At 43.3% G+C, this 24126-nt stretch overlaps 1 protein-coding gene across 7 annotated transcripts in view; it reads right to left on the reverse strand.

Moving 5' to 3' along the window:
* Positions 1-24126, reverse strand: part of CDH2 (cadherin 2) — a 183761-nt gene that overhangs the window by 52097 nt on the left and 107538 nt on the right. The window contains exon 1 of one of the 7 annotated variants that reach the window (XM_053242576.1): positions 22654-22708. The exons of the other annotated variants lie outside the window; for them this stretch is intronic. Within the exon in view, the coding sequence (XP_053098551.1) occupies positions 22654-22693 (40 nt within the window). The 5' untranslated portion in view covers positions 22694-22708. Of the gene's footprint in view, positions 1-22653; positions 22709-24126 lie in introns of those variants that run through there. 7 annotated transcript variants of the gene reach the window in all.

The following is a 24126-nucleotide window of genomic DNA, read 5'->3' on the forward strand; positions in this document are numbered from 1 at the left end:
TTGACAGCCCCTTGCTGAAAATGTATAAAATTGTCAGTGCCCTGGCAAAATTATTCTCTTCTGCCAAGAGTACACATTAACAAATTATACTGATATATATATATATATAACTAGCCATAATTAAATTACCCCAACAGAGCACATATTGTGCTGTGGGTGGTTTTAACTTCATTGCATGGTTATCAGCTTTGTAAATATGATTCTGATCTGTTAGTTTCAACACTCAGCAAGGAAGCAAAGAACAATCACTTTTCAATTAGTATTATTGGTCAGATTTTGTTGAAACATTGAGGAAGCATTTTTCCAGATGAAAAAGACATTATGAATGCTAATATTTTCCTTAATTCATTGAAAGGCACTGCATGTTATTCAGAGCATTGTAACATATAACGTTTGCCTTAAGATATGTTATGCTTTACATGTATTCAAAAAGATTTCCTTTCTTATGAAAAACATTGATGCACTGGGGTCACCAATACATAAAAATCATCTAGTTGATGTTACTGATCTTTATTAATGGCACCAAAATAAAATTAGAAATTTTACAAGTTAGTAAAATCAAAACATAATTTAAGGTTGTTGTTGTTGTTTTTTAAATGTGCTCTATCATCACTTCAGTTTTGTTCAATATCTGGGAAAGCCTTTTCTCTAAATGTAATACTTGAAAGCACTGTAGTTCATTATTTGGGAGCTCATGCTTTGATGTGATACTGTATTAATCATAGTAATAGCATTTATATAGCACATTTCGTGTTCAAAGCACTTCACCTACATTACCTTGGTAATAATTACAACAGCCCCAGTAGGCACTTCAGCATTATTATCCCTATATGCATGCTGGGGGAGGCAAAGGGGTTGACGCTGAGAGCAGTAGCCTGAATTTGTGGTTGAAGTGACATTTGTGGTTGACAGGAACTTGCTGTCTCACCTATCATACTCATAGTCAATACCCCATCTATATTAGGTTTTCAAATATGGATGTCAAGATATAAGCTGTCAATAGGAACACTCAAAAGTAAAGCATTAAGAAGTATTTTTTTAAAAAATCAATTGTACTGTGGGTGAATTGACCCATGAGCATTCTATCACCAAGAGGAATCAAAACCTTCTTTGGGTGGCCAAAAGAGTGGTGATGAGGAAGCTCAAGCATATCATCAAAAGTGCGTGTGTTGGGGGTGGGGGTATTTACATGACTTACTACTATGACAGGTGAGGTTGGGGGCAGGAACGCTGGAGACAGGCAGGAGGGATGGTGATGAAGGAGCTCCTTACTCATGCCTGCCTTCCCCCCAAATGAGGCAGATTGGCTTGATTTCAGGCCTCTGCATGTGCACGTCTGTGCACAGAGGCCTGAAATCAGCCCTTTCTGCCTCATCTGGGAGAAAAGCAGGCATGAGTGAGGAGCTCCTTTGCCGCCGTTTCTCCTGCCTGCCTCCCCCGCTCTGCTACCACCACTATGCAGCAGCATCCACACACCACCACCAGCCTTGCAAGGTAAGCACGCCCGGCAGATGGCAGCCTGGCTGAGCACTTGCCATATGGGGCCAAACCCCGCCCCAGGTGACCCCACCCCCAAGAACCCCCACTCGTGTCCGGAATTTGGCCAACGTAATGTTGCCAATCCTAGTTAGGCACACAAGGGATGTGTCCCAGGAGCAGCACAGCCCTTCCTAGCTCAGTTTGGCTCCTTGAATGAATCACTGAGAGAATGAGGCGTAGAAAATGCAAGGGAAGGCACTCATTTTATTTGTAGCTGCTTGGCATAAGAATCAAACAGTGCAGGCAGCGTTTTCTTTGAATCTACATTTCTTTCATCTTCCTTCTCTTCCATCTTTCATTATGGAAGTGACCCCATAAATGTGAGTTGCATGTGCGAACAGCAAGAGAGGCGTGTGCAAACAGCGTAAATGAGGCGTGTGCGAACAGCAAGAGAGGGAGAGGAAGATTCCCCTGTAGGGAGACGTTATATTCCTGATGTGGGAGCAGAACAGTCCTTTGGATGAGGATCAGGAAGCATAGGAAGAGGCAAAGCAAGCCAATCATCAACCCCATGATTCAGCACTTCCATCATGACCACTGAAGCAGATTTTAACTGTACTTAACATTTATCAAATAAAATGCAATAAATAAAGATTAAAAACACAATAGAATATACAACAGCATGCAAGTGAAAATATATCCTAGTATCAGCACTAGAGCTGAGCCATGTTTCAAATTTTATCTTGAAAGTAGTGATTCTGAAGGAGGCAATCCTCCTCCCCAAAAAAGCCTTTTATTATAACTTTTGTTGTGACTGTTCAGAGCCACTGATTGGCTGCCACTTTGGTAGCAATTTCCCCTCCGTTTCATTGTTCAAGTGATCCCAATCAATCAGGGATCAAGAACTGGATGTGATGGCATCACCACACTACATGGCTACTCAAATTCAGCTATGTGTTGATGACACTATGAGCAAATGAAGCCCATTAGAGTGAGAACAATGTTTCCCTCCTGATACCATGGGTGATCCTAGCTAATCAGGGATCACTGTAAGAAACAAACCATTTCATTGCCCATTTTGGCTTAACACTAATCAGCACTACTTGTATTCAATTAAATTGCAAAAGGCGAGGTCAATCTTCTGCTAATCATAGGGAAGAAGCAGCTTTGCTAGACCTCTTAAGGTATGATGCTTTCACTCTTTGGAAAGAGGCTTGGTATGTGATTCTTAAAAAGTCAGGTTTAGTGATGGCATGCTGAATTTCCATGTGTGCTCATGGTAGACAACTCCTACAGACAGCTGTTTTACCATGAGCATATTTAATGCAGATGTCAGATCAGGAAAAAAATGAGATGAACCTAAAAGCTGTGTTAATATCCCACAAGATGGACAATGAGGCACTTCACATGACTGGTGTGAAGCACCTTACGGTGGTCTGCGGGCTTAGCCCACTCTCCCCACAGACGATCAAACATGTAGCCCTGGGCGGCTGGACTGTCTGCCCACACAACTACTGGCTCCATCATGGAGCCAGTGGGGGCTGCTTGGTCCCTGGAAGTCCGAGGATGCCTCATGAGAGCACACGTGGCATTCTGAAGAGACCCCCAGAACTGGAAGGCTGCTTGTAGCCTCCTGGCCGGGCCTCCGGGGGTCTACTCATGTGTCACTACACGCCATGGCGGCACATCAGCAAATAAATGAGGTTAACAGAGCACTCACTCCATTAATTTCATTTAAGGGGAGGGAGATATAGTCGGGCTAGTCACCTTGGAACCACCAGGTTCACCAGTGAGCCCGGTGGTTCCAACTAGCACCAGAAAGCGGGCTAGGGTCCCTTAGCCTGCTTTTTGGTGATCATCTAAATAGCCTCAACATGAATCAAAGGCAGGGTGATTTTTTGTTATCTTGTGCAATCTTGAGACTGGATCTGCCCTGGTGAGGCCTGCCCTTGGACCCTAAGGGTAGAAATCCTTATCTTGCATAAGCACAATGAATGAATGAAAGAATGGGGACAAGTGCAAACTAATTTACTCAACTACACAAAGAACATTACATCCCTGTGTCTTGATGATATTATGCAAGGCTTTCCTAGTAATTCTTACATGTAATAGATGAAACCATATGTACTGAGGTGTAAAGTACAAAGCCAAAGTACTACGCATGCAACTGCATTTAGAGTACACTAGAGAACTAAACCATTTACACTCATAACTAATGATATGAATAATTCATAATAGTTGTAGAATTCATCTCTAATCTCATGTACCTCACCTGTAATCTTCAATTAACCAGCTTCATTTATCAAGCAATTAAAGTACTCAGCAACTCCATTACCATGTTGTATCTCAAGCCTATATTTTATCTTTTTGTCTCTTCCCAAACAAAAAGGCTATTCATATGAGCAACTCAAGCCATGCTAGAGCAGCCTAGCCTGGGTTGTGGAGGTACTGGGAGGTATGTGGAGTACTGGGGTTGCTCCCAATCCTGACGCTTCCGCGCCCACTAGCCTGACTTCTTAACCCGGCATTTCGCCAAGATTTAACCTCAGCAGGCCATCATGAGGACCACTGCTGCTGGGTTAAAGGGTCCACCCCCACCCCCCCGCGAGCCAGAGGAGAGGAGTAGCTGCACCAAGCACAGTGACTGCTCTAACAAGAGCAGCTGCCATGCTTGTGGCACGGAGCACTCTGGGATGCAGGAGGGGGAAGTCCTCCTGCTCCCAGTTCTGGCCTTTGCTACACCATCACTTGCTTGAGGGCGTGGCGCAGATGACAGCTGCTGCTCATCTGCCAGGGAAGGCAGGCATGCTCCTCCCTTCCCCATAGCCCTTATGAGCAGCGGCCAGAGGTTGTGTGAACGACCTCAAAATGATTCTCTGATTACTAGCAGCTGAAAACCACACCAAAATTACTTGCCTTGTTGGTTGGATAAGGGACGAGATTGCTGCTTGAAAAAAATAAGATTACATGCACATTTCTCTGCACTGGGACAATGATTATTAAGCTAGGATGACATTAGTGTTTTGCTGACAACACACATAAGAAGCTGCCTTCTACTGAGTCAGACTATTGGTCCATCTAGCTCAGTATTGTCTACACTGACTGGCAGCAGCTCTCAAAGGTTCAGGCAGAATTCTCTCCCAGTCCTACCTGGAGATGCCAGGGAATGAACCTGGGACCTTATGCTCTTCCACTGAGCCATAGCCCCATCTCCTTCAACGCTCAAATGTAAGTCTCCCATCCCAAATGCAAATCAAGACAGACCCTGCTTAGCAAAGGGGACAATTCGTGTCCCCTGCCACAGAAGCCAACCCTTCATTTAAAAAGGTCCATAACTGTGAGCAGTCAGCTTGAGGGGGGTGAGTGACAGCTCTGGGGCAGGACTTCCTCCCCACATGCTGAGCTATAAGCGTGAGTGTTGCTGCGCTCCAGAATGTATTAATAGGGCTTAGATTTAATATGGGTCACTGTGTGAACCTATGCCAAGGTGGTTTATGGCACAAGATGAATCTGAGATTGCCACCTTGGTGTGGGTTCACACAATCACGCTAATGTTGGTAACCTACTTTAAGCCTAGTTTTGAACAATTGTGTGAACCAGGCCCTAGTCTTCTCAAGATTAGTTACTCTGGCCACTAAACAGACAGGGTCCCACATGGTTAATATGCAAATTATTTCAATGTTAAAAAAAAGAAAAAAGCCCTAGCACACTAAATCATAGTGGGATTCATGACACAGGTACCCGGGGTAGAAAGCAGGAGATTAAACATGACCCCATGTTTGTAAACTAGAAAAGTGCAGCTAGTATCTTTGGAAGTGACTGAAAAGTTGTAGGCATGAATGTATGGGTGAAGAATTGGTCTTTATTATGAAATCTTGTATGAAGAACCGGACATTTGGGAAGAAATGCACCTACAATCAGAGATACAGGATTAGACAACATTTGAATGTCAAAGCTGGAATAAGCAAATCTCCAGTTTTTAATGGCTGAAACTTATAAACCTTGATTTGATAGCACATGGAGAGGAAGAAAAAGAAAGGAGCCTAAAATGCATGATGCTGTTGTGCCCAAAATGCTGCATGCAGAAGGTTCCAGTTCAATCCTTGGCATCTAGAGGCAAGGCTATGGGAAAGCCCTCTCTGAAAATCTTGGAGAGCTTAGATAGTACTGAGCTAGATGGTCTGACTCAGTAGAAGGCAATCTGTATGTTTATAGAACTGTAACAGGGAGTTGGGGAAACGACAAAGAGAAACAAAATGGCCCTTTATTAATGGTGTCCGTAACAGAAAAAGCCAGGTTTTCTAGAACATACTGAGCTCCTGTGACAAAAAACTGACAGAATTTGATATTGAAAATTCTGATGGAAAAGCCATAATAAGAACTATAAAAATTAATAATAAATGGAATATTGCCACAAAGTTAATCCTCTGTATTTTAATATGTGCAATGCTTATGTTTTCCATGACAGCTTTTTACAAATGCTGGAGCATTAAAGTTGAGTACAATTTTTATGTTATATGAACAGCCCTTCTGCCTTATCATGTAATATGTTGAATCACATGTCAGAGCCAATGAAGCAAGTCAAAGGCCATCTTTATAGATAATACATATAAAAGCCTGCATAAACTTTTCTTTTTCCTTCCACCACCTGCTTTTTAATTTTTTGGGGGAATGTTGCAATAAATAACTTTTGATACAACAAATTCAAACATCTATTTAAAATTACTCAGAGCATTTAGCAGGCAATAACAAGTTTATTGGAGAATACAGGTAAAGTGACTTTTTCCCCAAGTGGAATTTCTTAGTATCTCAGACAAACCAAAAGTTGAAGTGCACAAACTATTATTTAGCTTACAACTAGCATATGCCCTAAATTATGCTCCTGAAATCTCTTTGTTCTAATTTTTGAAGATTTATCAGGGTACAGTGTGGACATGAGTCCACACACTGAAATCATTCCTTAAAGCAAATTTTTCATACTATGTTAAAACAATTGCACAAATCACAATGTTACAATTATATGATCTATGGTAATTCCTATTCAAACATGCTGTATGTGTGTACAGATGTCTGCACACATGTACATATTTTTGTGTGAATGACGGACAGCACAGGTTTTAAAGTACAGAGACAAGTACACTTTTAAAGAGAACCTGGATAAAGGCCCCCTCAAATACAGGGTACAGGCAGCACAGCAAGTGTACTATTGTATGTGCACTGAATGAAATGTGTGAATAACTGTACATGTGTACAGATCAATGACTACGGCCATAAAACATAATGCATGTATAGGGCTCTAGATACACTAGATAAAGAAATGACATGGTAATTCAACACATGATTCTGAATTTATTTTCAGATTTAAGTTAAATCCATGCATAAGCATTGTTCAATTTGCAAGGCTATCTAGGTATTTGTACAGAAGATAAAAGAGGAGGGAGAAACTCAAGTGTTTAGTTTTATTTTTCAAAAGTGCATTTTCAGCTATTCATTTGTTTTTAAAAAGTGAAATCTTGGTGTTAAAGCATGCCTTGCAGCCATTTTTTTAAAAGGACATTCCATATTCTATCCTACTTTCCCTCCTCCCTGAGCTAATTAAATCAACATAAATGTCTATTTTTAAAAAGCTACCTGTAAAGGAAAACAGTATCACAAGAATGCTCAATCCTCATATTCACAGTGAAAGTCATTTACACATCTTTACTAAAACATGTCACCTAGTTCCACTTCCCATAATCCTCTCTGCTTATTGAACAAAGTCATTATAGACATGCCAGAAAGAAAACAGGGATAAAGTTCTTTCTGTCTGATAGAAATGCCTATGCAGCTTTTCAAAACAGGAATAGTGGCCGTCAGCAAAACACAGATTTGGTATCTCAAACACAACCCAAATTACATCTGATTCACTGATCCTTTTCAATTCTTGCCCCTACCACTCACTGACACAAAATCTTCCTGAGCGCTGACATTTCTTTTGTCTTCATTTTAGCGGAAAAAATGTAACAGAAAGGAGTAAGCGTCTTAGGGGGAAAAGATAATGCTTGTATTTAGATGAGTGCTTTTGTTTTCTAATGCAGACATATAGAGATTCCAGCATTCCTTGCACTGCTCAATTTATTTAATAAACAGATGGCAAGAATAAGTCTGTATACTCTTCAAGAGCTCCACTGGAACTTCTTCTAAACCAGCCAAGATGAGATAAAAGAACGATTTTTTAAAAATTACTGAAAAGTCTTGTTTTTGAAGAATGGAGGATAGTCAGTACCCTTTTGGATACCCTTCCTATTTGATGAGGAACAAAGGGCCAGGGTTCTACAACTGGTGTGTGTGTGGGGGGGGGAGGAACCTGCGGGGGGGGGGAGGGAAAGCAGGATCTGGAACTAGGAACATTGCAATTAGAAAAAGCAGGATCACTGACCAAAAAAACAGTAGCACAGGAACATTTGCATGCCAACATGTCAGAAATTAAACAAAAAGTAAGAAGGGAGAACACCCCTACTTGCCTCCCACATGTTGCCTATAATCAAGAAGGATGACCCAGTCCATCCAATTTACTCTCCTGCATTCCTCAAGAATGTGAAAGTACAGTAATAAAAAATTCCCTTTTTTTCCCCCTGAGGAAAACAGGAGGGCACACAATGTCCCCTGGAATATAACACAGCAACATTCAGAGTGCGCAGGCATGGATGACAAGGAAGTCTTTAATGAGGGAGAATCTGCTAAGGAACCCTCCATCCCAAGGGCAGGCAATGTGTGGCTCTTCAAATGTTGCTAACTACAACTCCCATCCTTCCCAACCACATCTGATGACATCTGTGGAGGATGGGAGTCATAGTTCAGCAACATCTGGGGAGCTACACATTGCCTACCCCTGCGCCAGCCAAAGGCAGTGTCCACCCTAGCAGCTATATCAACTTAATAATGCTTTGCAAATGTGCAGACTGATGCTCACATTGCTACCTGAAAAATCCCAAGAACAAGTTGCCCCTGAAGGCCACAGACACAGCAAGTCCAGCTCCTTTCAGGGGATATGTCATAATACCCTGTTGTGGTAGTTTGTTCAGAGCTCCGTATACTGACTCAGTATATTCCCTAAGCCACCTGGGAAGAGTGTTGGAAAACATTGAGGCTATTCTCACGATGGGGGAAAACTGGGCTGAAGGAGCCCAACCCGGTTTCCCCCCATCATGGTGGAGCCCCTGGTGGCGCAGTGGTAAAACTGCCGCCCTGTAACCAGAAGGTTACAAGTTCGATCCTGACCAGGGGCTCAAGGTTGACTCAGCCTTCCATCCTTCCGAGGTCAGTAAAATGAGTACCCAGAATGTTGGGGGCAATATGCTAAAATCATTGTAAACCGCTTAGAGAGCTCTGGCTATAGAGCGGTATATAAATGTAAGCACTATTGCTATTGCTATCATGAGAACCACCAGGTTCGCGGGTGAGCCCGGTGGTTCTCTGGTGGCTAGCCCGCCAAAGTAGCCCCTCCTTAAATGAGGTAAGCGGAGTGAGCGCTCTGCTAACCCCATTTCGGCGATCATGAGTTGCCACGGCGCGGATCCGCACTGACTCACGAGGAGACCCCCACCAGGAGGCTAAAACAAGCCTCCTGGTCTCAGGGGTCTCCCCAGATGCCCTGTGCACTCACAAGTGGCATCCTGGGACTTCTGGGGGCTAGGCAAACTCTGATCTCTGCAGCCCTTACTGGCTCCGTGATGGAGCCAGTAGTCATGTAGGTGGCCGATCCAGCTGCCCAGCACTCTGCAGGTGATCATCTATGGGGAGAGCGGGCTATGCCCACTCTCTCCACTAAACCCTCCCAGGCTCTACACACTTTTTGTGTGCAGAGCCTCATTTTCTGCCCCACACTCTTATGCAAAGCTAACAAAGCCTTTCTAGAATGTGCAGTCTTGTTCAAATAAAAATGAAGGGCTCTATGAACATCCAGTTGGTGCCAGCTCTTCTTCTGTGGATGGACTTGATTCAGACCGAAGAAAAGGAGAAGCATCTCTTGAGACATGTGAAAAACTGAATGGACTTTGTGAACAAAGAAAGGGTCTGGTCTCAGAACCACTTTGCCTTTATGAAAAATGCACAGACCCAGATTGGAGGATAACTTTGGAGATCTTTTCAAATGGCAAAAAAGTACCAGATGAACATAAGAAGCTGCTGTAAACAGTCTAATCTTTTGTCTATCCAGCTCATTATAATCTGGCTCTCCATGCCCAGGTAGAGGATCTTCCTAGCTCTGAAATCTCCCAACTCTGAAACTCTGTCATCATACAGGCAATGAGAAAAGATACTGACTGAAAACAGCGTATCCAGCGAAGTGCACAAAGAATGGTCTGAGTTAGAACTTTAAGGACCACATTCAGATTCTAGAAAGATATCTATGGACCACAGTCGAAAAAGAGTACTTGCCCAGAACTATGGCACACACGAGTATGCAGATATTTACTGTGCTTAGTGACAGAATAAGACACTCATCTGTCTCTAGAGTGTGTTGGATTTAAGGCATTTCCTTGCAAAAAAAACCAAAACAAAAAACAAAACAAAAACCCAAACCAAACCAAATTTTGATGAGGCAAATCCTCTCTTTGACTGGATGCAATTCATATCTTTTCATCATCCTTCAAAAGTGCCCTTTTATATCATAAGTCCTATTGCGCATTGTTTATAGGACACCATATATGTTAAAAGTCCCTTATTAGAAAGAAGCCTAGAAACCCATGTGCACTTGGCTCAAATGTTTACAAGCACCTGCAACATGCTGGCTCCTGCATTAGAATATGAATATGTGAATATGATAAATATTTACATACCACTTTTCAACAAAAGTTCCCAAAGCGGTTTACAAAGATATAAATAAATAAAAATGGCCTCCCTGTCTCCAAGGGCTCACAATCGAAAAAAGAAACATAATGATAGTCACCAACAACAGCCATTGGAAGTTGTGGGGATGTCTCCAGCATAAGAAGTGCCTTCATTTCATAACTTGAACTTTGGGATACTCGAGGCTTTGAGGTCAGTGAGATGTTGTGCTTTCTTCACCTGGATCTCGTTAAGCATCCTTCTTAGAACTGGCAGATGAAGCAAAATGCAAAGAAGCCCTCCTGGTACTGTTCCCTCTAACAGGGAATCCCAGATGTTGTTCACTACAACTCCCAGCATCCCCAGCTGCAATGGCCTTTGATGGGAGATTATGGGAGTTGTAGTCAACAACATCTGGGAATCCCTGTTAGAGGGAACTCTGCCTCCTGGTCATTCTTGAGATAAAGAATCTGCTTCCACAGATTGTGGAAATACCAGAGACCTGCACTTATGAGCACACATAACATCCTGTTAGGGAGAGGGAACAGAGTTCAGATATCTCCTTCACACTCTCCCAAATCACCTGTTCTTCAGCAGCTGGGGAGAAGAAGGGGAAACGTCTACAGTTTATAAATATGAGCAAATGTCAAATGAAATGTACAAAACTCATCTTTTTTTTAAGTAGTAAGATGCTTAGTTTCATATGTGGATAAGAAATCTATGGTAACTGCAGCAATATGAGAAAGCAGCATGAACAGCCGAGATATATTTAGAGCAGTATGCTGGGAGATATATAAATAAAAAATAATAAATTCTGAAGATTATTTTATCTGTCCATTGGCTGGTGTAGAAAATTAGCTGAAGTGGCAGCTTTATGTTATCTAGACAACCTTTAGGGAATTTTTCATTATGCACTCACCCAGTTATCTGCCCGTGCAATCAAATATTGTCTGGTAATTTAATACACATGAGTGCAATAGACTTCACACTGAAAACCCCTTTCAAAAGTTCACAGTTTCTGATATGCTAATGTCTGACACTTGAAAATAAGGACAAAAGGACAAGCAACATAGTACAGTTCTTGAAGCTAGGTTTTTATTGTGACAGATGAAGAGGGTATGCTATTCCTTAACAGCATGCTGAACATTTACAATATTGTATTTAAAGGGTATGTGGGATTTCCAGTGACAAAAGATAAAATAATTAACATATTGCTAGAGGAATGTGCATACCTGACCTGTCACTCTTTTGATAATGTGACTTTGTGTGCGACATTTCTTTGAAGCCACTTGTAAATACTATTAAGCTTTATAGATAATAGTCTCACTGAATAGTTTATTGGTGGGGTGGGGGGAGGGAACATGATACAAATACAAAAGCTAAGTACTGTACTGGTCAACATCCTGACTAACACTGCAAGCAAAGAAAGCACATGTGCAACGCTAGTATCCTTGCTTCTAAAACACAGTTCTAAAACACAGTTCACACCCTAAAACACAGGGTGAACCATGGGTGCTCACATGGGGTGCGTGTGTAATTTTAGCTTATCCCCCGCTTTCCCCAGAAGCACTCCATGAGACCCAGAGGCAGGTCCCAGAGTATTTTGCAATCCTCAGGGACCTGTTTGCAGACTGCATAGAACGCTTTAGGAGGAGGGGGGGCGCTGACAAAAGTTGCCCCTACCCCCATGGGAGCACATGTGTTTCAGAAGCAAGGTTGTTAGCTCTGCACACATGCTTTCTTTGCTTGCATGGGAACAGTGTTACTCAGGAAGTTGACGGTTAACTGCAAGCCCCATTGTACGGCGCAATAGACACATTTATTGAGGGGATTTTACTAATCAAAACCAGAAAGTTATCTAACAGCATTATAAACGGCGACAAAATCTCATGGATGAATTATTTATTTATTTTAAAAGGTATATATTGCTCTTTGACCAATACAGGCACTTAGGGTAGTTAACAACAAAATAAAACATTTCAAAAATAATCAACAAACTATTAAAAATAAAATAATAAAATAAAAACAGTCAGTATCAGACAAACCAACTAGAGGTCAAAGAGTTCAGGAGCCAAACAGAACAAAAACTCTCCCAGAATCATTACATCAGGTCATAAACCTAGTGAGGGTTGTTTCAACGAATCTCTGGAAGGCCATGACAAAGGAAGCCAGGTAGGCCTCATGGGGGAAAGAATTCTACAACCTGGGTGTGACAGCAGAGAAGGCCCTGTCTCTCTCCATTCCCCACTCGCCTCAATGTCAGTGTTGCTCATCAGCCAGCATTACTCTCATGTACCAGCAGCCCCAACAGTGTTGCACATGCAGACAGCAGCACAACTACTTAAAACTGCACACCTGCAGTTGCACCACAACTGCCTGCTGCCCAGTCGGGGCATCTTGCCATGTGTGCAGCAGCACTAGCTGATGAGCAATGCCAGTGTTGTGCATCATGTTGGCCACTGTCTTTATCTCCTGACTTTAGCTCTGTTGCTGGTGGTCCTCTGTTAATATTATAAAAAACTTTAAAAGCACATTGTAAAAATACTGTTTGCTACTAAATGGGCCTGGAAACCTGGTACAGGTGTATGTAAGGAAGTGCCATGACAAGGTTGAGGCTTTATTGCTATTCCATACAACACGCTTGATGCACAACCACAACTTATAGCCAATGGAAGGAAGCACCATGGGGCTGAACAGGAAAAGGCCTATTCTTATATCTACCTGTATCCTAATGTTTGAACAAACTGATAATTCTAAATGATATATCAGTTTTATTTTTAATTAGAGATCTCCTCTGAAGTAGGGATGTGCACGAAGATCTTCGGTGCCGACGGGGGGTAGCACTTTAAGGGTGGGGGAGGGTGTATTCACCCCTCCCGCCGCATTTCCCCCACCAGTGCGCTGTCGCTTTGAAGCCCCTCGGGGCGGCAGTGTTCCTCCCTGCCGCCCCGTTTTCCCCGTCGGCCGGAAGTCGCGAGCGCGCATGCGCCTGTCGTGTGCACGCACACTCGCGACTTCCAGCCGACGGGGGAAACGGGGCGGCAGGGAGGAACGCTGCCGCCCCGAGGGGCTTCAAAGCGACAGCGCGCTGGTGGGGGAAATGCGGCGGGAGGGGTGAATACACCCTCCCCCGCCCTTAAAGTGCTACCCCCTTCGGCGTTTCGGTGCCGAAACTACCCCCAGCACCGAAACGTTTCGGAGGCCTTCATAATGGCCTCCGAAACGTTTTGGGCACAAGCCTACTCTGAAGGCTAACATTTCCAGAGCTTTATCTATGCTTTGTAACAAGAAAGTGCTTAAAGTACTTACATTTCCTACACAAAGATGGTAGATACAGTATCTTCAATAACATAACATTGGCAGGGAAAGGCAGTAGTTGACACCTAGTCTAATGCTGCACTATTGTAGAAAAAAAGATACACCCATACAAGAAGGTCACGTAGCTGAACCAATGCTCAGCGTTGCCCAATCTCTTGCACTCTTGGTCCATTTCTGCAAACATTGCACTGGTGCATCAAAAAAGCAGATAGCTTTGTACCATTCCTTGCAACATACATGGATGAAGGAAGAAGTTTCACAGCAAGTTGTGCACGTGCACCGTTACACCACTGTAGCACTAGTCTGGAACACAAGCTTAGCAGAACTAGTAGTGCAACATGTCTATGCCACTACAGCATTAGTCTGGATGTCAACCATTAATCCTTCTCAAACTAGGCTGGTTTGCTTACACTAACCTAGTGGGTTATTTTTTAAAAAATCTTTCCATTTTTGAACTGATAATACCCATGCAGTATCATAAACTCCCTTTAAGTGTTCTTCAGCTTCAAAAGCAGGTTATCATATGGGAAGGGGGCTGCTTTTAAAGGAGGGCAGGGGAACACAGATTGACTTTCCTTGGAGTCATGGAATTATTTTCATGGGTGTGTGTGTGTGTGTGTGTTTAATCATTGGTTAAATCTGAGAGTTACACATGGAGGCCATTCATACAATCAAACACTGTTCTGTGTTCTACCCGAGTTTGGGAGCTGTGCGTGCTCCCAATATTCAGTTGTGAGGAATCAAGTTAAAAGGAAAACCTGGGTAGAAGTGGCTAAGGGTATTCACATGCACAGCATAACCCAGGCTAGGGCAGCCCAACTTGGGTTAGGATGTGCATGTGAAGCACTGGGATTGAGCCTGATCCTGGTGCTAACCCCATGCCAAAACCAAGTTTTTAACCTGGAGTTTAGCAGAGGTTAAGACAACCTATGGTTCACTTATCCTCGGATGGTAATCGTCTGGGTGACTGCTGCTAAGTTTAAAGGTAGCGAGCCCGGGGGAAGGAGTAGCTGTGTGTACATGTACGCATGCGCACACACGTCTTGTCAAAGTACCAAAGGCACCCCCAAATTAATGCTAAAAAGGTGCTATGGCAATCAAAGTGTCAACAACAACGTCCTTGTTGAAATGTAGATGAGTACAACAGCTACACAACATGAATACATATGATAATGCAAGAGAAGAGGAAAGATGTCTGGATGTGAAGTGCAGATAAACGAGAAAAGATGCAAATGTTATAGCGTTCCGCTAAGGAGTCTCTTATGTTACAATGTCAGCACAAATTTAGACACATTTTAAGACATGGTGCCAAAACAATGCTGTGCAAATTTATGCAATGTATTCCAGGTAGCACCCTACTTAGGGAAACAGGCTTTCACAGTTCTGGCTGAATCACTTTAATTCAACCATCAACATTTAGTATAGCACTGAAGAAGAAGAAAGGAAATGAGCAGACAGTTTGCTATATAGGTATGTTTGTTTCCTGTGATAAATCAAGCAAGTTGGTTTTTTAAAAAAAACAAAACCTGGACTTTTGAGTAGCCTTAGCTAAATGAAAAATACAAAATACTGCACTTGAGATTCAACCTGTGCTAGATTGAGATAACAGCTAAAAATGGCAAGAGGCTTGATTGATTATAGTAGAACTAAAATTCTACTTTTAGAAAAGTCTTAAGGGCAAGAGCAGAATATTACCTCTGAGGAATCCATTGCAGAGAGAACAAATTACATGAATTTGGAGATCACTGAATATAATACCTGCACCACAATGATAGCCTTGAATATGATGTGGTTCATAAAAGGATTTCATAAAAGCATTCTGAGTTAGCTTTACACTGGCCACAGCTGAAGATTCACATTTATAAGCCATGATCATGCTTCACACCTCAACGTCTGCAAAGGTTTCTCTAGGAAATCTTTTCCTTTAGAGGCAGAAAGAACCAGAAATAAATTTGCATTCCATATTATTTTATGATAAACAAGCGGGCGAAGAGTATTAACAGCAGCTAAAAGGGTTTCCCAAATTTTTGATTCCCAGAGAACAGTTTTCCCCCTGGGAGCAAACTAGGCATGAAGATAAATGTGAAATCATCTAAAGAGTGTTTTTTTTTTCTTTTTTAACAGTATTTTAAAATAGCAGTCATGTGGGGCCTGATCTGGATTGGGATCACAGTCCAGAGGTAGGGCAAATTTAACCCTTTACTTCTGTACCACTCTCCCACTGAAAATCACCCCATAGCTACTATAAGACAGTGAGGCTCTACACACGACCAAGGTGTCTCCTCTCGGCCGCCCAGACAAGCACCAGCTTTGGGGGTGCTCCCATGCCCAGCTGCAGCTCGCTAGGGAGCTCCGGGGCTCGGGGTGCGCTGCCGTGCGGCCCCCCGGAAGGCACTGTGCGAGTGCGTGGTGCCTTCCTGGGGTCCCTCCTCCCCTCTACCCCTAGTGTGTCAGCCGTGGCTACAAGCAGCCGTGGCTGACACACAATCAAAGTAATGACATTAATGGAGCACTCGCTCCGTTAACCTCATTTAGCAGGAGGGTTACTTAGGCGAGCTAGTTGCCGTGGAGCCACCAGGCTTTCCCAGTGGTTCCGATGATCACTAGAAAACAGGCTGGGCTCCCTTAGCCCAGTTTCTAGTGACCGTGGGAATAGCTTCTGTCACTGCAGCAAAGAGACCCTTCTCAAGGGATCCTTGAGAAGGCGATTTTAAATGGAAAAAATGACATGCAAATAAAGGTTAAACATGTCTAACCTCCACAATGTGGTCCCAATTAGGATCAGGCCTCGGCCCCTGCACATCTGCTGTTTTAAAGTAAAAATAAACTCTCAACTAGACAGTGATGCATTTAACAACAACAGGTCTAGTTTGGCCTCGATTAAAATGGGAGGCACATTTATCTTATATGATAGATAGATAGATAGATGTTCTCATCAAAATCAGAAGAGTGTTCAGGTACTGTATGAGTGCACGGTGCATTGTGATATCATGCCGGCTGGGAGCCCAACAGTCTCCCAGCCTAGCTTCAAGCAGCTGGTGCTAGTAGACAATTTTTTTAAAAAAGGGCTTAGGGAGCACTCGCTCCCTTAACCCTGTTTAAGAGGCTGGCCTCTTTGGCGGGTTTGACACCACTGGAAGCCTCGCAGCTCCTGACCGTTCTTATAATCAGCAAGACCTATCACCCTTAGCCCAATTTTGGCTGATCGTAAGAACAGCCACAATCACTTTAATGACTTTAATAGAAGCACACACACCTCCAACTCAACAGCATAAAAACATAACCAACATTGCCCAATTGTGAGAACCAGCCCATGGTAATGTAAAAAGATAGCCACTTCGGATAAAGCAAAAACAGTCTTAAGCAGGCATTCATAATCTCTTATTAGGAATACAAGATTTTGAAACAAGTTGTGCATTGTTGATCATGGAACAGAAATACATACAGAAGCTCTACACACGATCAACGTGTGGAGCTGAGGAGGGTTCCGTGGGGAGAGTGGGCTAAGCCCGTTCTCCCCACACACGAGCAGGGCGCCATCCCCAGGCGGCTGAATTGGCCGCCCAGACAATTAATGGCTCCGTGACAGAGACGGTAGGGGCGGCGGGGATCGGGGGCCACTTGGCCCCCAAATGTCTCAGGATGCCCCGCGCAAGTGCACAGGGCATTCTGAGGAGACCCCCAAAGCCAGGAGGCTTGTTGGAGCCTCACAGTTGGGGGTTTCCTCCTGAGTCGCCACGGCGCCGACACTCACAATCGGAAAAAACAGGTTAACAGAGTGCTTGTTCTGTTAACCTGGTTTAAGGGGAGAGGTATTTTTGAAGGTTTGCTGCCGGGAGCTGCGTGGCTCCCATTGCAGCACACAAAACCGCAGAACTTGGCTGGCCTCCCTTAGCCCGGTTCCATGCAGTCGTGAGAATAACCTCACAGTTTGATAATATGGCTCCTGCTCATTGTGTTAAGAGAAGTCTGAAAGATTTTGCAAGTTTGCAGTAGTTTACATCTTTACTTCGTATGCACTAAAAACACACAATTGCTTTGCATATCCTACTGCAGGGACTGCTAACAAATATCTTAGTCTTTTGAGATATTTTCTCCTCACCTATCATTACTATTCTAAGCATTTTGAACCCAACAGCTTAAATATCACATCTTGAAAACTAGGGTAAGGAGCTTTATAACTTTTCTAAGTTATTCAGGTTAAATTTGTCATATTGAATGCAGGAAGTGTTGTCCAAATTCTAACAAGTTGTATTCTATATGCATACAGAACACAGAATACTTTCAGCTGGATATGACAAACCCAGTCACTAAAACAATATACAGAATTGCAGTTTAGAACAAAACTCCAAAGCGTGAAATGACAACCTGCTATCAGAAACTGAGAAACTGAAATTCAGCCCGGGCATATAAAACAACTGAACTCTCCTCTCCCACTGCCTTTTCAGCAAATTGATGATACCATCTGCATTGGCAGTGAGAATACAAGTCTTGCCAATCTACTTACTAAAAACCAAGGCTATATTTAAAATGTGTGATGCTACCACTGCTTTACTTCATTCTTTCAGAACGACACTGGCTGTTGCTGACATCCTGACTAAATTACAAGAGGAAGCCCTACTGAAATGCAGTAGTCCTTTAGAGTAGCTATTGAGTAGTGAAACTGAGTAACTTAAGTCTGCATGTCTGCCACTGTGTTCTAATTCTATGTTATAAGACCTATGACGGGTTGATTACGAATATGTAAAAATTAACCTGGATAATACAGATGGAAAATTAGGCTCTACTCCTGGTGCTCACCAACCTTGACTTAATAGTGTGAAGGCAGTCTCAAAGAGTGTTAACTAATAAAGGCAAGTGAGATACATCCAGATCAGACGAGTTATGATATCTCAGCTTTTTATTTTCCTCTTTTCTCTCTCTTGCTTTAAAACTTTGCTGGTTAGTCTATCGTCAAAGAATAGTGGCTGACATGATACACAGCCCTCTGACGACAGAAGAAGGGTTGCAGAACGCTGTAGATCCGTGAGCATCCAGTGTCCCTGCACTGATGGCTACTTTGCACAGTGCACTAGGTGCAGAAACATGGGGGGTGATTTTTTTTTAATCTCTCTCCTCCCTCCAAATGTTCCTGAGGGTCATGCATTAGGACAAACTAAAATGACACAAAATCTTAAGCAAGCATTTGTTTTCTTCAGAATTCTTCATTACACAATTGTACTTCTTTGTAGAAATCATTGAAGGTTGCAGAAAGAATCTCAACAGCTACCAAATGAGTTCAACAAATCTGACATTTGAGCTTTGATAAACACAAGTTAGCCCCTAGTCCTGATAGCCCGGCTCATAATTTCCATATACATGGAAATTGGAAATCATTTCCATGTACATGGAAATTTTCCTACAAGCTACTTCTTTATAGCAGGGGCGTAACAAGGCTGGCTTGGGCCCAGAGACAAAATTTTAAAACGGGCCCCTTGCTGATACACACACCCACCCTACAATATATAGTCTTGTGACTATGCCCTCAACTCGATTTCGACTCCTGGTGCCCACAGAGCCCTGTGGTTTTCTTTTGGTAAATACAGGAAAGGTTTACCATTGCTCCTCCTGCACAGGGTGAGAGAGCCCAATACAAATAAACTAAAGTGCTGACGTTTCTGTAGCATCAACAGAGTGCCTGGCGCTGTACAGAACAAAGACATAACACCGCCTCCTCCGCCCAGAAGGGTTTTACAATCTCCAACATGCCATTTACACTGGGGGGAAATATTGCAGTGACGATCGCAACACAAACAGTTTGCCTCAGTTGATGTCACTAACGCGGGCAGTGAAAGACTTGAAGGGCTCCCCCCCCCTTGGAAGTTCATTGCTTTTAATTTAGTTTTAAAGTTTCCTAAAAGCACAAAGAAGCACAGCAAGAATCCCCAAACACCGGACCAAGCTCACACCCCACATATCTCTCACACAAACCACAATAGTCCATTACTTTGCCACTTCCTGGGGGAGCGACGAGTGGGGAGGAGAATGAGGAGCTGAATGAGGAGAGAAAACAAACCTTGGGGCAGAGGGATTGTTCCACGAGTCTTGTCTTTTGTGGGGGGGGGGGGGGGGCGGTGGAACCAAACACGACTGTGAGGAGTGGGGAGGAGGTCAACCCGTCAAGGCGCCCTAAGGCTACCTCGGGGAGACAGAGGAAGGACAGGAGCTGGAAAACAGGCAGCACACGCCGAGCAGGAGAAGGAGGAGGCGATGACAGCAGATGGGATGATGCCTTGGAAGGGGTGGTGCGGTGCCGCTGAGGCCGCCTCCTTGGCTTTCCAGAGCACTGAGTGGCGGCTGCACAGCCCGCGGGCTCAGCAAGCAGCAGCCGCGCTCCGTCTCGGGTGTCTTTTCCTGCCTGGCTATCCGAAGCTAATGCTGCGGGCACCTGATCCGCGCCCTGGAGCTGGAGCGCTCATGGCCCAGTCCAAGGGAGTGGACTTGGCCGGCTGCGGTGTGGATGAGGAGCCCGGATAGGCTGTGCTCTCTCGAGGGTCCACCTACAAGATCAGCCGCTGGAGCTCGACCGAGCTGGGACTATGGGGTTTTGACGGAGGAGGAGCCTACAAGAGGAAAGGGTGGAGAGTGAGGGAGGGACGGCAAGGAAATATGGCACGCTCTGAGCTCGCACGCATGGTGAAAAAGAAATTAAATAAAATAATACAAATTGAAGGAGCTGCGGCAGGCGCTGGGTGGGGGGAGGCACGTGACATGTCTCTGGAGGGCCCCCAGAGGCCAGGGCCCCTAGACAGCTGCCTCCCCTTGCCCGATCATTGTTATGCCCCTGCTTTATAGACTTCCACTGCCAATGTCAAAAAGTCAACCAGCAATGAAAAACATGATTGTATGAATCCAACTTAAGATCATTCCACAAAGCTCTTAATTATTTAAACTGTACAATCAATATATTGCTGGCGACAGTCACTTCATTTTTAGAATGGCAGGGGCAGTTTTGCTGCTTAAAAAATAGATACATATTTTTCTCTTCTAGATGAGCTTTTTGAAAATACCAGATATTCAAGTTTTCAGAACAGTGCAGCTTAAAAATTTAGCTCTGGAGGGTCAGCATTCATGAGATCACCAACCCAACTCCCCCTCTCACCAACTGCTTCTTAAAAATGAATGTACATACATGCAGGATGTATGTACATACGTGTAAACATATCCGTGCCGAGGAAGGAAGGAAGGAAGGAAGGAAGGAAGGAAGGAAGGAAGGACAAGCTTCCAGACCACCTATGAGAGAAAGGGCAAGGCACTAGGCTATTCTTCCTGCTGTGTCACATTTTTAATTCAAGTTGTGATGCTAAGCAGGCTCACACCACGGGTGAAGGACCCCTTGCAACTTGCCTTTAAACATTATATCAGTCTTTACCCTATTTCAGCACCAAATGCTATCTTATCTCAATTTAATTAATTGAGATATTTAATCATACATTCATATGGTGTCTCAGGAAAGGGCTTATAGTGCCAAAAGGTTAACAGCTGAACACAACAATGCAACACATACAATTATGAACTTAGGTATTTATTATGTCACATAGATTGCGGACAAGCTGGTATGTGATGAACAACTAAACCTGGAAAAGCATGGGCATGAATTGCATGTGGAAATGTAAAGGCAAAAGAGAAAAGCATGTAAATACAGACTGCACACATCTTCAGGGCTCAGGAAATCCACTAGCCTACTTGTCTGTGGTGAATGTAAAATGATGCCAAATGACTGAAAAAAATCCTGACAGATAATGTACCAACATAGCTCAATGAGTAGAATTTGAACAGAGCCAACGTTTCTTGACCCCTGCACATCTTAAACTTTTTTTAAAAAACCAAAAACCTGATGGGATATCCCTACTTTCATGATGGGATATGTATGAAAAAATACTGAAGTGTGGGGAAAATAATCAGCAACAAGATTACCAAAATCTTGGTTAAAAATCTAGGGAGGTTTTTAGCTTTACACCACACCATTGTCAATTACAGATTCAACCTCTCTCTCTCTCTCTCGAACCCCCAAACTTTATGTGGCATCAATATGTCATGTCACACAATGCAGCTGATTTGCTATTGAAAAAATGGGGATAATATAATAATAAATCTTTTGGGGGGATGCTGAAGGAGGGAAAAGAAGGGAAGAAGTGCTCAGCTAACCCACAGATGAGGAAGAGGAAAAAGGGGAAGACTGAAGCCAGTAAAGATGGGAGAAGGAGATCCAGTTGATACATCTGACCAGGAGCAAAACAGGAAAAGAACTCGGGATCCTGCTCCCAGGGCGTGCTGGGAGGAAGGCCGGACTTCCTGTAACTTGTTAATTTACCTGAAACCTTTCTGTCTACCTGGAGCAAGTGGTAGGGGTTAACACTTTGTGAATGATGACCTCCTACTCTGAGAGAGAAATGGGCAGGACTGTGCCTGAAGTGGGAGGTAGCAAGAGAAAGGGAAGCCAAACTACTGCTGGAGTGAAAGCAGGATGAAACTTTGGTAATATCTAGCATCAGAAATACAACTAGTGGGCAAGGACAATACCATATCTCCTGGTAGAGAAGAAGAAAAACAATGCATGTTAAACTCCATCCCATGCAGTTGTGGCTTTGTATTCAGGTATACAAAGCTCTCCAACACCTTTTAAGGCTGTGCCTTAGAAACTTAGAATTGTCACCCTTGCTCCATTTCTCACCCCCATGTTAGAGTCTTTGGCTGACCTAAAAGCACTATTTACAATGGAAAGCACAATAAGCTGCCATTAATAGTTGGCCATGAATGTACTAGAAAGAGAAAATCAAATGGAAAATATAAATGACATGAAAATGGTTCAACCCGCTGCAGGGGTTAGCTGTACCAGGAGGGCAACTAACGCCTCAGTCCTTGTTTTCCTTCATTGGAATAAGAGAGAAATGCTTATCTCAGCATGCGAAGGGTAGTATCATATCTAGATATATCTGTAAGTTTGGCCACTATCTGAAAACTGAATGTTGGGCCTTTCCTCCAGCCATGGGGGGTCCGATTACTTACCTGATTGCGGGGCCGAGAAGACAGAGGCCGCACTGCTCATGGGTACAGTCAAAGCTGGCTGGGACCTTCCCCATTTGCTGGAGAGAACCAGGAGACCGGGGAACCAACGGACCGTGGGTGGGCTAGCATGGCCCAGCAGGTTGCCTCCTGATGGCGAAGAGGAGAAGGCAGGTCCTCAACAGCCGGCAAGTCGGGCAACAGCTGAAGAAAGGAGGATGGAGGCAGCTAAATTGGAGAGGGTAGAGCCAGGGGAGAGTGATTGAGTTTGCCCTCACTGCAAGGCTTTATTTAAAGTTTGGATGGCCAGGGATAAGGAGGTCAGGAGAGATGGGAGTGATTTGGCCCTAGAGACTCCCAGTGAAAAGTGGTCTGACCCCTCTCCCTGACAGCTGGTGGAGGAATAGGGTGACAATTAACCCCCTCCCCAGCACCTCTGAGGCCACTTCAATAGACTTTGAACTGCAGCAGAGGAAGGGAGGCAGTTGGGAGACTGTGGCCACAGGCTAATGTGTGACACTGAATGTGGATAGACTGTCTAAAATTCCATAGGCAAATACTTTCAGTCCCTTGTATTTTAACATATTAGTGCTATAATATGAAAACACTGGCAAATCTTTCACATTTAAAGACCCCCCCCCGAAGAAAGACCCCCCAAAGAAAACAAAGAAAGAAAGGAAATGCACATTAGCCCATCTGTAAAAAGAAAATGCAGCAATATGTATATCTAGATTTTAAAAGTCCTCAATACTTATAAGGCAAGTTCAAAGTAAATTGGAAAGTTATGAAGAAGGAGGTTTTAACATCTGAAGGCTGTTAACTGAGCTGTGTTATTTTAGACTGATTCCAAAGCAACAGTATTAAAGACTAGTTCTCTTTTGTTATTACATTCAATTTAATTTATTTTTGAACCATAGTTATTTCTTATTTTCAAATGAAACATCACAGTACAGCTAATGACAAGGAGAAAATTTCAATACTCGCCTTAAGGTATCATTTCATCTTTCTTTTCCTCAAATCTCTGCAAGGGAGCTATTTTTACCAAAACTACTCCAATTACCATGTGTAAAGAGGCAAAAAGCAAACTACTGATATCTTTGAAGACTGAGAAGGTGACTGGTAAATACAGGTGTCTCCTTAATAGGGAAGGAAGAAAAATACCCAACTTTTCAAGATGAATTTTTTTCTTTGATTTCAAACAGAAACAGCACATCACAAGTCATAGACTGTTAAAGTCCATTACATTCATGCAACAGCATTTCTGAGAAGACAATCAAGTTGTGTTAATGTCAATGAAAAAAAATGAAAACTAATGATAGTCTCAAGGTCTTCATAACTGTGGGACTTGATGCATAACACAACTGGTAAGTCACCAGAGTCTGAGGACACACATGAAACAAGTGATATATTGTGCAATTGCACACCTAATTCAGGGCAACTACATATTAATGTGAAATTAGGCAAAGACTGATAGAA

This window comes from Hemicordylus capensis, chromosome 4 (assembly GCF_027244095.1).
Source record: "Hemicordylus capensis ecotype Gifberg chromosome 4, rHemCap1.1.pri, whole genome shotgun sequence".
NCBI lineage: Eukaryota > Metazoa > Chordata > Lepidosauria > Squamata > Cordylidae > Hemicordylus > Hemicordylus capensis.